Raw genomic sequence first — 14,285 nt, 5'->3', positions numbered from 1 at the left:
CAATCATACTTTCTGGACACAAATTACTCATTCGCATGTACTCTATCTTATTTTGTATTTCTCCAAGCAAAGATGCCATGAGTTGTCCGAGTGATTGAACAGTGGGAGTAAGAGGCCTCATTTACCAATCACTCGAGTTGCCATAGAGATTAAAATCAGCGAACGCCGATTTTAACGTTCAAAATTGCCCCATATATATAAAGTACCCATGGCACAGTGGTAAAACACTGACCTAGCCTAACATTAAAAAACTTTGTATTTTTGGTTTAATAAGTTATAAAGATGTTTTCAACAATATTCTTGGGGCATTTACAGATTTTAACTTGGGTGACTATTGTGGAAACCTAACACATGGGTTAACCCAATTGACAATCTGGTCAGATTCTAACAAGGGTTCGACCATGTGTTCATTGGGTACCAAATGAGCAAGATGCAACTGATATTAAAGGTAAATTGATCATTTTTTACTATTTTCTCAAAATCAAAGTGTAAACTAATACACTGGAGAAAGCCAGTGAGTAATGGTGAAGTGTGTTGATGCTATGTAGAAGCGATATTAGCAGAAGCACGTAGAAATAAAAAAGCCATTAGCAGGCTGGGTGCTCATGGGCAGACCCAGAGAATTTCACGTCAGTGAACATTACCGACTAAATTGTATATTGATGGCTGACTAAAGCAATTTTAAAGCTACCACGGTATTAAGTACAGTATACATATCATGACATCATGGCCACTTTCAAATCACCTTAGCCAGCCAGCCATCAATATACAGTATAGAAATATAAAGTGTAAAGCAGTCGGCTTATGTAGTTAAGGGACGTGCATCAAGTCAGTTACTACAGTCATCTCATTGAATATCCACCACACAAACCATATAGATAACTATGCACCATCAACAAGTCTTTTTCGTCATAGAAGGATTAACAAATACAGTATAATAACGGTGAGTATAATTAAACAAACTTTTGAGTTTTGTTTTTACTTAAAATTTCTGACAATAATTCAAGGTAGTTTCTCAAACACAAAGGTTTTCCTGATGGGACATCATCTGTAGGCATTTGGAATGCATTTTGTTCCCATTATATATATTTTCACGGCCTGTGGTGATGACAGTTGTCAGCTATAATGTTTGCTTTTGAAGCTCATTATTCCTGTGTTAAATTTTCTCGTTACTGCGAGTCCAACTGGCATCCGAAGGCCGCTCATAACTTGGATGAACTCTACAATGTGTTCCACAACCCCAGGCTTTGAGAAGACACTTATTTAGAATCTTCATCTTACCATTGTACCGTCATCTTGTGGATTCATTGTTAAATTATGCCTGGAAAATAAAACAAACCATAGTCAAAGATGAAATGAATTCATGGTGTTTAAAAGCCCCCACTATCTAATCCTCAGTTTTAAATACAGTATAGTAATATCATCTTAATGGCATAACTCATGCCTTTACATTACTCCAAGAGTGAATACATTCAAACACATGAATGCACCAACCACATCCCATAGTCTCAAAAACTATTTTTTGTAAGGGGGCTTGACGGTTCCTCTTCCAGAGTGTGACATAAATGAAATGTCAGATTTAAGAGATGTGCCTGAAAGCATCAATTGGATTTCAGCTATCATTCATCAACAATGGATCAGCAGATGATATATAGGTGATCCATTCACTGTAGTGGTAACACCATATCAGAGGTAATTTTATTATATACTGCTCATCATTGGGAGCTTATCTAAATGATTTTCAACCAAGATTAACATATGTACTAGTATGTATGTGTGTGTGGCATTTGAGTACTGTAAAATATTTGTCAAACAAAATTGAACAAATATTGAGGTAAATCTTAAATTTCACGAAGTGTAGTTTAGAAATTTATATTACAAAATACAGTACTTGGCCATTGCTCTATCAAGTTAGAATTTTAGCATCAAAATTCAGATGTCTGCAGTTCAAGGGTCTCTGAAGGACTGGAAATGCTCTCCAGGAATCACACTCCTGAGCACCTCAAGAGATTTTGTGCTAGTTTGCATTATTGGGATAAACATCTCAAGCCACATTATGGAACCAATTTGAAGGATACTTAATATTAACTATTTTGGTACAATTACAGATAATAACTGTATTGTTTACTAGAGTACCAGTTTGCAAGATAGTTAAGTTATGGTACAATCATTTTTCTGCCTTCAAATTTCCCCACCAGTTGACAGTCCCTCTTAACAATCGGATAACTGTAATTAGACCACACTGTCAAATATCTACAGTGCCACTACAAAAGGCTTTGGATTTTTTCTATGGTCTCAAATTTATCAAGAAAGTGTAAAAAAAAAAAAAATGCCCAAAGGCCTCTTCCTACCCAGAAATTGAACCAAAGACCAATCAGATGCGAGTCTATTGTACTAACTACTGCCTCCTTCCCTATAGCCACAGTTGGTTCAAATAACTGTCGTGAAGATTCTACAAATTATAGCCTTATAAACGTAGACATTTAACATTCAGAACTACTCTGACCCATGAATTTAAGAAATTTAAAATCTCATGTACTTTAAATCTAGATCTATTGAATCTTGAATGGTGAAAGGAAAGTTATGGTAAATTTAAATTCAATTTTTTGTCTTCAAATAATGGTTGTATTTATTATTAAAACTACATTCACTTAAAATACATTATTAATTTATGCAAATCAAATAAGCATAAGACTGACTCCTCAAAAGATCCAGCAAAGGATCTGCCAGGATCACAGTTCTTCTGATCTCGTGTGGCCTTTCAAATGACAAGTTTTCCAAGCAAATCTTCACAACACATCTTGTAATCTAATTTTTCCTTGTAAAATATATTGAAAATGCTGAAAGTTTTAAAAACATTATTTTATAACATTAAAACAAGAAAAGGTCATACCTCGAAAAAAAAAAATATTAGATTTTATCTATGGTAATCTTCATCTTCTTAATTTTCAAGTCATTTGCACTTCTATGATGACAAGGATTCTTTCTGGCATTGTGACCATCATTTTCATCATCGTCATCATCTAAATCGTCGTCGTCCATCTTTTTTACTTCTTTATTATCCAGGTGGTCAAATTTGGGTTTCCATAACCATACAATGTTTCCTGAAATTTATAGAGAAAGGTCACTGAAACAAGGGCTTGAGACTCAAAACTGTACACAAATTTTACAGAATTACTTCAACTATTATTCATCACTCTGGATGTAATAGTAATAAATGTAATTAACTTCAAAGGAAACTGTCTCCATATCACAGCATTCAACAATCAATAGATTGTTGATTGGATGCATTTCCGATGGTTCCTTTCATATAAAAGGGGTGACGCCGAGGAAAATAAGACTCGCGTCCCTACCAAAACAACAATCAAAAACAACATTCAATAGATCAACAATCAAAACAACATTCAACAATCAATAGATTGTTGAATGTTGTTAATAACAATAGATTATTAATAATAATAAATCAATTCAACAATCAATAGATTGTTGAATGTAGTGAAGGACAAAGAGCATGCTTAACTAGACAAGCACCCTCCAATTTGCATGGTAGAGGCAATATGCAATTTTGAATAGCGTTGGAGGACGTGATTCAGTGGAACACAGGTAAGCACTTTTATATCAAAGTTAAATTTGTAACAGACACAGGATATGTGTGTGTGGATTAACATGAATTAGTGTGAATAATCCATGTTAAATATGCAGGTCAACTGCAGTCTCAGAAGTGTAATGGGCTTCCATACGCTACAGTTTTGAATTTCGCTCAACTTTTTTTGTATTATATTCTTCAATCACATTCCAAGCATGCTAGACTGAAGTCTAGTATTTTAGTAGTAGTAGTTAGTAGTAGGCATCCATCAGACTCAGGAGACTTATTATATGAATTTGATGAAATAGAGGAGAAATATTTATCTCTTTGAGGTCTCTGGAACCTATTTCATTTTATATTCAGAACGTTTAAGGCAGATTGGTGCATTTTATTATTGACAGTTTTTACAGAAACATAACCCACTACATAAATGTTTGCTTGCAAGTCTTAGTGTACTTGCCACTTCACCACAGGGAAGAGATATGGATATAGCCATATTTTATATAATGAAATAATATAATAATAAAAATATTAATAATAATTCCATGTCCAGTACTGGTAACTGGCAAACATAATGAATTTTTAAATTATAAACATATCACTCAAATCTGTACGGAAAGAATCCATTGTACACGTTTTTGTCTATACAAGACAGTCTGTTAATAAATAAAATAAACATACAATAATGGAGTTCTAACCTGCAGCCGACATTAATCTGTCTCCGGTGTGGTTGAACAAGTTAAGAGAAACGATCTTGTTGCAGTACCCTCTATCAATATGTTGATATAAAATCTTCCCCGTTGAGGCATCAAAGAAATCTATAGTGCGTGGCTCGTTTACAACATAGCCGGGAAAATTTCGGTCTGGATACCGTCCAACAACTATGATGTCTCTTAAAGGATGCCACGTTGCCTGAAAACACACAAGATTAAACCTTATCGAAAAGAGTGCTGTAGGGTACACTTCAATCTCAGCAAGAAGGGTATTTAACACTAAGTCACAGTTATGCAGGCGATGAGTCACAATAACGTGGCTAAAGTATGATGACCAGACCACACACTAGAATGTGGAGGGACGACGACTTGAGAATGGTCCAGGACGGACCAAAACGTCGTCGTCCCTTCACATTCTAGTGTGTGGTCTGGTCATCAAGTCACAGTTATTCTAGGTAAAACAGAACAAAAAAATATTTTAACGTCAACAATTGCCACTTTACTGATTTTGCATTTAAGAGCAATATGTCAGGAAGAATAGTAATATTTTTTTTTTCCAAATTTTCATAGAAACTTTCATTAAATGAATAAATATTGTATTTTATATAAAGTTACATTACTTCCCCAATTTTGTTATTATTATTTTAAAGTGAAATTCAGCTACGGTTACAACCCAATGAGAAAAATTTCTAGAGCCAAATTTCCATTACATTGTATTCTTAAAGCATAAATGTTACATTAAAAACATTTGATGCACTTAACTATGCACTCTGCTGCATTAACAAATGATGGTAATGTTGGTAATGAATGAGGTTGTAATGGTGGTGGTAATAGTAGTAATGGTGATCGGGTGGCAATATTAGTAATGGTGGGGAGGAAGGAAGTATTGGTAGTCATGATAATATTGGTAATAGTAACGATGATGGTAGTGGTGGTGGTACTCTGGAAAGAGAAACAACATAAAGGGCACCTTAATTGGCGTGAGGTGCTGGAATTGGCGGTGAGGGTGTGGTATGGTTTGGCTCAGACCGAAGCTGGGACAAGAGTATACCCGGATTTCATCTAGCTGATCTGTAGTTACGAGGCGGCCTCCATCAGTGCGACTGAAATGAACACAGAGAAATAAATGCAGCTAACTTTATTTCCTTTTACAGAAAAATATAGTATGCCAGCTCATTCTGCCTTAATAATGAATTAATAGTATGTACAGTATTAGCATATTTTTTTAGGTGACAAGATTTTAGATTGAATATGTACTGAAAAATACCAAAACCACATAATTTACATAAAAGGGTGGAATCAAACCCTCACCGCACAGGAGGAATGTCTGTATTTGATTTAAAAGAACAGCTGCATTTGCCAAAATGTATAAAAAAATAATTTTGAAGAATGTGAACTGGCATTCCCAACCTTGTGAAACAATGTTTAAATTAGTTCAGTTGTAGTCAAAAGCAGATTTTTTATAATCTGTAGATTATAAATGCCATAGTTTCTCATAGTACATCATAGTTTTTCTGTAGAAACTATGTTGATAACAAGGAAGTTTGATAAATATTAAACTGAAAAATTAATGCATGACAAATGCTAATGCCGTATCAACTACAAATATTAATTGAAAATTACATTAACTATATTATCCACAAGCATTGTAGACATACAATAAAAGTTAAAAAAAAAATTAATGTTATAAACTGACATTTAATTTATACCTGAAGTGTGCTGAATTTATCGGTTTCTCATGGGTGTGCGTCACAAGACACGAGGTGCGAGACTTCATGTTTCGTACATCCCACACCTTCAATGTGTGATCCACTGAAGTGGTTACCAAACACCATGGCATACTGTACAAAACAAAAATATGTATGAAAATATGCATGTATTCATTTTGAAGATTGTTAGATTGTTAAGGCCAGGTTCTGGCTCTCGTCACTGGTAGACCAAACACAAGTCCTGTGACTGATGTGACTCAGTAGTGGGGGTTGTCATCTCAATGAGATAGCTTCAGGGAGCCATGAGGGGCTCTACTAGCATGGGGCTTTCTTTACATTCAATGCAGGGTTTCTTGACCTTTTCAAGTACCTTTTACTCTTCATCAGCTCATCATGAATACATCACTAATACCATCCTATTTGCCAAAGCCACTGCAAATCACCTCTAACTTAATGTAATATATAAATATAGAGTATATACATACTGCACAGTCCATCAATACTAAATTAAAAACAAAATCTTACCTTGGACAAAATTCTATGTGTGTAACTTTCTGTTTATGAAGTCTCTCTTCCCAGAGCTTTTCACCATCAATTGTGAGAAGATTAACATAACCTTTGTTGTCTCCGACAATCATTACTCCGCCGGAAACAGACACGTCTAAAGAGGTATACCAATGGCTGAAAAAGTAAAAATGAAATGAAACGTGAAATACGTTTTACTTATTTTTTAATTACGTGAATTAATTAATTACGAGAAATGAAATGCCATGAACAAATTGTAAATAGGGCTGGTATAATAATAATAATAATAATAATAATAATAATAATAAAAATCCAAATATGATGCAAAATTGATGGGAAAAATGTGTAAATGCAGTAATTATTTTTTATGTTTATGATTTCCACAGTGTTAGATTCTTTTGCTAAAATGTCCTCTTATTTTTATAAGTAATGGTGACAATATCCATGGAGACAAAAAAGTAAATGTAAAAAGAATTTAACATTTAAAATATATATTTAAATAGATATCACAGATATTTTACTTGCCTTTTTATATATATATATAAAACACTGACAGCTGCGATTTGACTGACACATGCCAAAAGTCAGTAATAAAGACCTGCCAGTCCTGCTATTACCGTAATATAAATGAACTTATAGAGTAAGCCCAGTTTTACGACAGGTATGTGGCCAATTTAACGCATCCCCGACTGGACTTAACCTGTGTCCAATCCTTGAAGCTTGGCATCAAGTGTAAGGTTGTTAAGGCAAGCTCAACCAAGAATAACTCAAATCAAAAGGATCGGGCCGAGTATCTCCGTAATTCTTCAGTTATCTCGGACATAACGACAGCTCCTGTTCTCGGATAACATAGTGCCGACAGTCCAGGTCGTCATGGTTTTTTTTTCACACTATGCTGTAAAACTGGCCTATGGAAGCTAAGTTATTTGGTGTGGATGCCTGTCAAAAAATATAAGCAAGGGAATACAAAACACTAAACATGTAGTCAGGTACAATACAATAATCAACTTATTTAATGACATACAACACTGAGACTTACATTACCAACTTCTAATAACATTACAATTATGCTCTCTACATTTTGTTTACGCATAATCTTCTAAAATAGGCTAAATAAATAAATAGGTTCCAGTTAGGCAACTGTTATAGAGTTGCATCCTGGGGAGGGTCTGTAGATTGACCTTAGGACGGGGGGGGGGGGGACCTTGAAACAAGCCTAATAAATTAGGCTTGTAATAAATTAATTATAATGTTTGTCTACAAAGGAGAGACAAGGGCTTACACACAGAATGTTCCTTGAAAGAATAACCTATAGGGAAATACAGTACAGTAAATGAATTGTGGGAATATATAATCCAGAAGTGTACAGAGATCGCAAAAATGTTCATCCTACTAACGAAAGAAGTTGATGAGAAAATGAGGATTAATCCATGGTTCAATTACAGTACATGGAGGGAAAAAAAACAGGAACGAAGAACCATGGATGTTGTTGTTGTGTTGTTATAGATTCAGCTACTCGGAACAAGTTCCAAGTAGCACGGGCTATGGTGAGCCCGTAGCTTACCTGGCACAAGAGCAGGGCAAGTAGCAGACTATGGTGAGCCTGTAGTGGACTTACCTGGCACAAGAACGGGTGGGGAATCATGGAGAACTAAGCTATAAAACAGGAAGGGAAAGTTCAACCTTAAGAGGAAAGACAGACCTAAAGAGACCTGATTACAATATACAAAACACTGAAGGGAATTGAGACAGCCTTTCCAAACGAGAGAAACAAAATATTGCAAAAATATGGATCTGAAATGTAAATAAGCAAGAGAGATGTAAGCAAGTACTCAAACAGAATGCACTGACAGTAGTAATTGTGAATGGATGCCATCTCTATCCACAGCGCCAAGAGCAAGTTTGACAGTAAATAAGAATGTTGAGAAATTTAAGAACACTATAATAATAAATAGTAGAGGCAGGTTTTATGAGCCACATCTCACTCTCCATACACAGATAAGCAAACACTGCACCAATAGAAACACAATGCCAGTAGAACAAACATTAAACAGTTTAAATAAATCCCCCACTACAGCCTCCTTTCTGACAACACTTACAATTCAACAATAACAGTTACAGATACAGTACATTTAATCCATACTGCATATTCAATGACTAACATTTCCCCTATTTAGCTTTTTTTTTTTAATTGCTCTCTTGTTATTTCCTGTTTCTCTAATTTTACTATTCCACTCGAATAGTAAAATAAGAGAATACCTGTAGTACTGAAGCCATCATAAGACTTCCTTACTATCTTGTTTCACAGAGCAGGGAAGTGGCACACGCAGTTCACAGCTCAATGGTGCTGGGTTCAAATCTCTCGCAGGACGAGACATTTGTGTACGTTTCTTTACTCTAAATGCCTCTGTTCACCTACCAGTACATTGGTAGCTGGGAGTTAGGCAACTGTTGTGGGGTTGCATCCTGGGAAAGATCAGTCGTTGGACTATGGACCCCTCGACAAGCCTAACAAGCTTCCAGACCCCAACAAAGGGAAACCAATTACCTTGGTATATATTTCAGGCACACACGCACGTGCACACAAAAGCCTTACCACATGAAGGTAGTTGTGATCTTCGAGGATAATTGTACTTTTGACTGAAGTCACTCCAGAACAAAGAGAAATCTATGAGGAAATGAGGCATCTACAGATGTAAGTAGACAAACAATTAGAGCAACAAGATATTTAATAAATAATGGTGTATTTTGATTATCATGGCATATCAACACTTTCCAATTAAATAATTAAACAAGTGAAATGTTCTTTTTGTATAACAAACATAGCACATTTAAAATTGCATTTAAATTAGAATGTCAAACCAAAACTTAATATTACTGCTACAAACTATATTTATTATACTTTTGTATAAGTAATCAGAACACAATGCGGGGGAAGGGCCTATAAAAACAAAATTATTTCAAACATGCCACACATGTATTCTTATAACACCTACCCTACACTACTTCTAAACATAACAAATACTGCAACTAGGGTCATGGCTATATTATTGAGCCAGTATATCTATGACAGCTCTATAGAAATCTAGCCCACAGCTGCAACAATCAGTGGACTTGTAGGGAATGCCAACTTGAGGAGAAGTTCGTCAAATGGTTCAAACTCGGTGTTATGTTGTACAATCGCAAGATACCATACCTGCTTGATACCTGCTTGATGGGGTTCTGGGAGTTCTTTTACTCCCCAAGCCTGGCCTGAGGCCAGGCTCGACTTGTGAGTTTGGTTACCAGGCTGTTGCTTGGAGCGGCCCGCAGGGTCACATACCCACCACAGCCTGGTTGATCCGGAACTTCTCTTAAAAAACAGTCCAGTTTTCTCTTGAAGATGTTCACTGTTGTTCCAGCAATATTTCTTATAGTCGCTGGGAGGACGTTGAACAACCGCGGACCTCTGATGTTTATACAGTGCTCTCTGATTGTGCCTATGGCACCTCTGCTCTTCACTGGTTCAATCTTGCATTTTCTTCCATATCGTTCACTCCAGTACATTGTTATTTTACTGTGAAGATTTGGGACCTGGCCCCTCCAGTATTTTAACCATGCTACGTTAGGGGAATAGGAGGGATCTTTATTGTCATCCGTATAGTCCAGATCTTGCCTTAGTGACACCACATCATATATAATTTTTAGTAGCGCCACTGTGGGTGAAGAAGTCCAAGAATAATTACACACACCAGAGCCAGATTTCCAAAGAACTGTCACCAAACAACCTGGTTTTACAATGAGGGAACTGTCTTGGCTAAGAAGGCAAGTTCTGTATGTGGAAAGTGTGTGTAGGGTAAATGTTACTGAAACATGCATGACAAAATAGTTAAAACTTTTAACAACAATATACAGGCATTGCATCTCAACAGGAATATACTCATGTATATTCCTGTTGAGAAACTAAATACTGAATTTTTAACTTACTCAATATCTCCAGTTTTAAGAAAATTCTTTTTCTCCCCGTCCAGAAAATTGTGGAGTGCCAAAGTTCCGTCGATAGAAACTGTATATACTTTGGAGCCGTCGCTTCGTCCATCAAACTTCAGTGACTGAATGGAACCACCAGGACCTTGCTGTTCAAATGAATTGGAAAACCTGAATTAAAACATTAACACACTTCCACCCAAGGTACGTTGACCTACTAAACTATAAATGCCTAACATCAATATCTGTATCACCAGTTTTTGGTTTAAAAACACAAGACAACTTATATAAATGAATAAAACTTTCTATTTCATATACAAACATTCCCAAAGCTTTATATATACAGTATATACAGTAATATATTAAATTACTGGGGAGTGTTAGTTACCGATAAGCATAAAAAGAAAATGCAATTTACACTACAGTATGTATATACAGTAGTGTATATATATTGTATGTATATACAGTAGTGTATAGTATATATATATATATTTTTTTTTTTGCTGCATTTGACATGCTCCAGAATAAAACCCAAATGAATGTTTCTTGAAAAAACAATAAATACCAAACACAAACACAGGCATGGCAAGTGCCATATACGTACAATACATCATCATACACCACCCTATTACATACCCCCACTATAGTTGTCCGGGGTTCTCCTCCATCTCTCTCAAAGTTCCACACAATGATGTCCCCGCCCTTCGATCCCACAGCTACCAAATGTGGGATTGTCGGATGCCATGTAATAGCCGTAGTGCGTCGATCAAATCCCATGTATGTCTTGTGTATTCGAAACAGTTTACTTACGTTCATCACAGGGGTGTTCAGAGCCTGAGGAGAAACATCTATGTATTAAATGAATATCAATAACTATCTTAAATTTACATTTGCCTATACAGTAGCTCTGAAAAAAAAATGATTTACTCTTGACTACACTAAATAAAATGGTTTGATATGAGAAATGATGAAAGAGAAAACAGAGAATGTAAGGATAATATTACAAAGGACAACAATACTGATATATTTAACTTATACTAGATACTTATATATAAGATGTACACTAAAATTCAGTCATTTTCATGTATATTTTCATTCATTTTTCTTCCAACTCCTAATTTGCTCCATTTCTTCTATATAACTTGATCTACAACTTTGAGTTTCTCAACATACCTACCACACAGTAAGGGATTCATCTGTCCAGTCTCTTGCTCCAAAATACTTTCCTTATGAGGAAAAATCTCACCTAACTGGAATTGCCTCTGTTTCCCTACATACAAGAATTGAATTGTTCAGCATTTCATTTAGACCATATTAAATAAAGGTAACCCTGCCTCATATAAATGTAAATGCTTTAGCAGTCAAGTTAACCTACATATAGCATAACCCGCACAAGATCATTACCTGCTGCACAAAATTTTGCACAAAACTAACATTTGCATTTCTTTACCCGATACTGCTGGAATAATGGCTTTGTTCCTTGGGTAATGTTTCTTAAATAATGAACAATGTGGCAGCTAGTAAAATTAATGGAACTTCCTCCTCTTGATCTTTCAGCATCAACATTTTCCAATATATCACAGTTCTTGTGTTCGTTATTCTGAAAGTACAGTACAGTAATTAAAAATATACATATCCACAAATTACAAGTGTTAAATGGCATTTCTAAATCTTTAATGTTCATGATTATCAAGGCACAAATGTAAATAACAAACAGCACAATGATTTAAAAAAAAATTACAAATCATACATATAGTAGTTTGATATTTTTCCATTAAATAATTCTACCGGTACCAAACTCAAACATGCTGGAAACTAAAATAAAAATCAAACCTGGAGTTTATTATCACTTGCTTTGTTATTTTTTGGCTTGTTTTCTTTATTTGGAAGGGAATTATTCTTAGACACCATCTTTCTCCTCCCGCCTGATGCTACAGGTGTGGAAAGATTGACATTGTTAGGTTGAAAGTCATCATCATCGTCACCATCATCATCTCTGCCGCTTACATTAAGCAAGGCTCTAGAGTTGCCCTTCCTTCCTCTTCGAGGACTGTAGATTTAAAAACATAATATGTAAATACTCTATGGAAATATTTAATTTAGGGAAGATTCAATAAAATGAGAGCTCACTAATTTTGTATTGTTTGTGCAATCAAACCAGCTAAATATTTTGATCATTGAGATGGGTTGATTAAGTTGTGTCCCAAGAACCTTGACCTAACGAGTGATTTCTGAAACTAAGTTAAATACCGTATATTTAATGAAAAACTATATTTTTTTAATCTTTTAATTAACTATAATTTTAATTAACTAAAACTATAATTTATTAATCGGAATATTTTATTATTAGCACCAAATTAATTGACTTTAGAGAATTTGCAAGAAGTGAAAAAAAAAGTGAGTTCTATCAGGAATAGCTCGCCAACACTACAAGCTTTAAGAGCATTGCTGTACCAACCAGTCATAGTGGTGGATGGATATCATCTAAACTAATCTGACCAAGCCCTATCCAACCCATGTACTGGTACTTCATTGTTCTACTTTAGAATAAAATATAGACTGACAGTTTACTTATATACAGAAGGAGTTCATGTATTGGATTTTTTATTTACATACTATGTTTGCATCAATTTAGTTTGACTCTGGGAATATAAAAAAAAAGATATATTTAATGTTCATGGAGTTACATTACATCCATCTAGAAAGAGCTTCAAAACAGGATTAGGAACAAGGATTCCTAAGTGTAACTGGCACAAAAGCATGTGTGGAGTGTTTAGCATGTTTGGGGAACTCATACTAACAAATCAAATCAAATCAAAATCAAATCAACATTAGGCATTAAGTTTAACTTGAAAATGACCAGTACTAATTAAAATCGTTTACGTGGTGGGACATCTGCATTGAACACCACCTCGGAATATAAGGGGAAATTATATTATATATATATTAATATATATATATATATATATAAATATATATATATATATATATATATATAATATATAATATATATAATATATACGTATAGTATATATATAATATGGGCTTCCTGTGACCAAAAACTGACATTCAGAAAACGAATTATTTTCCCCTTACGCCATAATCGCTGACAGTGTATATGTTCTTGCTCTGCCTCCTCTTAGTGCTGGCTTACACGGAGGAGTTGTCAGTGGCCAGCACTGCCATCACTGGGGGGCAGAGTAGAGTGTAGACAGACAGCTGGTGATGGTGGTAGATGATGATGATGGTGGTAGATGTGGTCTCCTTCCCCGGCTGCTGCACCTACTACTATTCCACTAGTTTCAGGGGATTTCTCTTCCTCTTCCTGAAGTCTAATGTGGTGTAACGAGGGTTAACTACTTGTTGGTGAGTGTTGGATTGTGGTTGAAAGGAGCTTGGGGGTGAATGAAGACTTGGAGGTGAGTAAACAGTGCGTGAGTGAGTAAACACAGACACTCTGATGCTTGTTCCTGAGCGACAAGGGGATGTGACGTCATCAACTCCCTCCAATTCTCTCAACCCAGCTATTTAAACTTTTGCCTTATTTGAGCTCAGATATTGCTCACTTGTATTATTGTTGTATGTGGTTCATATTCTGCAACCGATTTATTGTTGATTGATGGGTAAACAGTGAGTGGGTGAGTAAACACAGGTACTGTTAGGTAAGTATTGTGATGCTTGTTCCTAAGCCTCGTAGGGTGTGACGTCATCACCCTGTCTTTTTTTTTTTTTTTGCAGGATACAAGTTTATTTTATTTATATATATATACAAGAAGATACATTGGG

General features: G+C 35.3%; 1 protein-coding gene across 2 annotated transcripts; it reads right to left on the bottom strand.

Moving 5' to 3' along the window:
* Positions 1 to 963: 963 nt before the first annotated feature.
* Positions 964 to 13,980, bottom strand: LOC123767618 (DNA damage-binding protein 2). 2 transcript variants are annotated; one of them, XM_045757429.2, is made up of 11 exons: positions 13,596 to 13,980; positions 12,354 to 12,549; positions 11,950 to 12,099; positions 11,136 to 11,333; positions 10,500 to 10,648; positions 6,534 to 6,689; positions 6,009 to 6,140; positions 5,270 to 5,402; positions 4,285 to 4,498; positions 2,894 to 3,104; positions 964 to 1,321 (listed from the first exon to the last, which is right to left on the bottom strand). In XM_045757429.2, exons 1-10 carry the CDS (start codon positions 13,598 to 13,600, stop codon positions 2,911 to 2,913), a joined length of 1,527 nt encoding a protein of 508 aa, XP_045613385.1. In that variant the 5' UTR covers positions 13,601 to 13,980; the 3' UTR covers positions 964 to 1,321; positions 2,894 to 2,910. The 2 variants fall into 2 exon arrangements, with proteins under 2 accessions (XP_045613385.1, XP_045613384.1); XM_045757428.2 differs by having other exon boundaries at positions 12,333 to 12,549; positions 13,596 to 13,979.
* Between the last annotated feature and the right edge of the window lie 305 nt (positions 13,981 to 14,285).

Source organism: Procambarus clarkii, chromosome 67, assembly GCF_040958095.1.
Source record: "Procambarus clarkii isolate CNS0578487 chromosome 67, FALCON_Pclarkii_2.0, whole genome shotgun sequence".
NCBI classification, from domain to species: domain Eukaryota; kingdom Metazoa; phylum Arthropoda; class Malacostraca; order Decapoda; family Cambaridae; genus Procambarus; species Procambarus clarkii.
The sequence above is the reverse complement of the archived record's forward strand: the minus strand, read 5'-3'. Positions and strand labels throughout refer to the sequence as shown.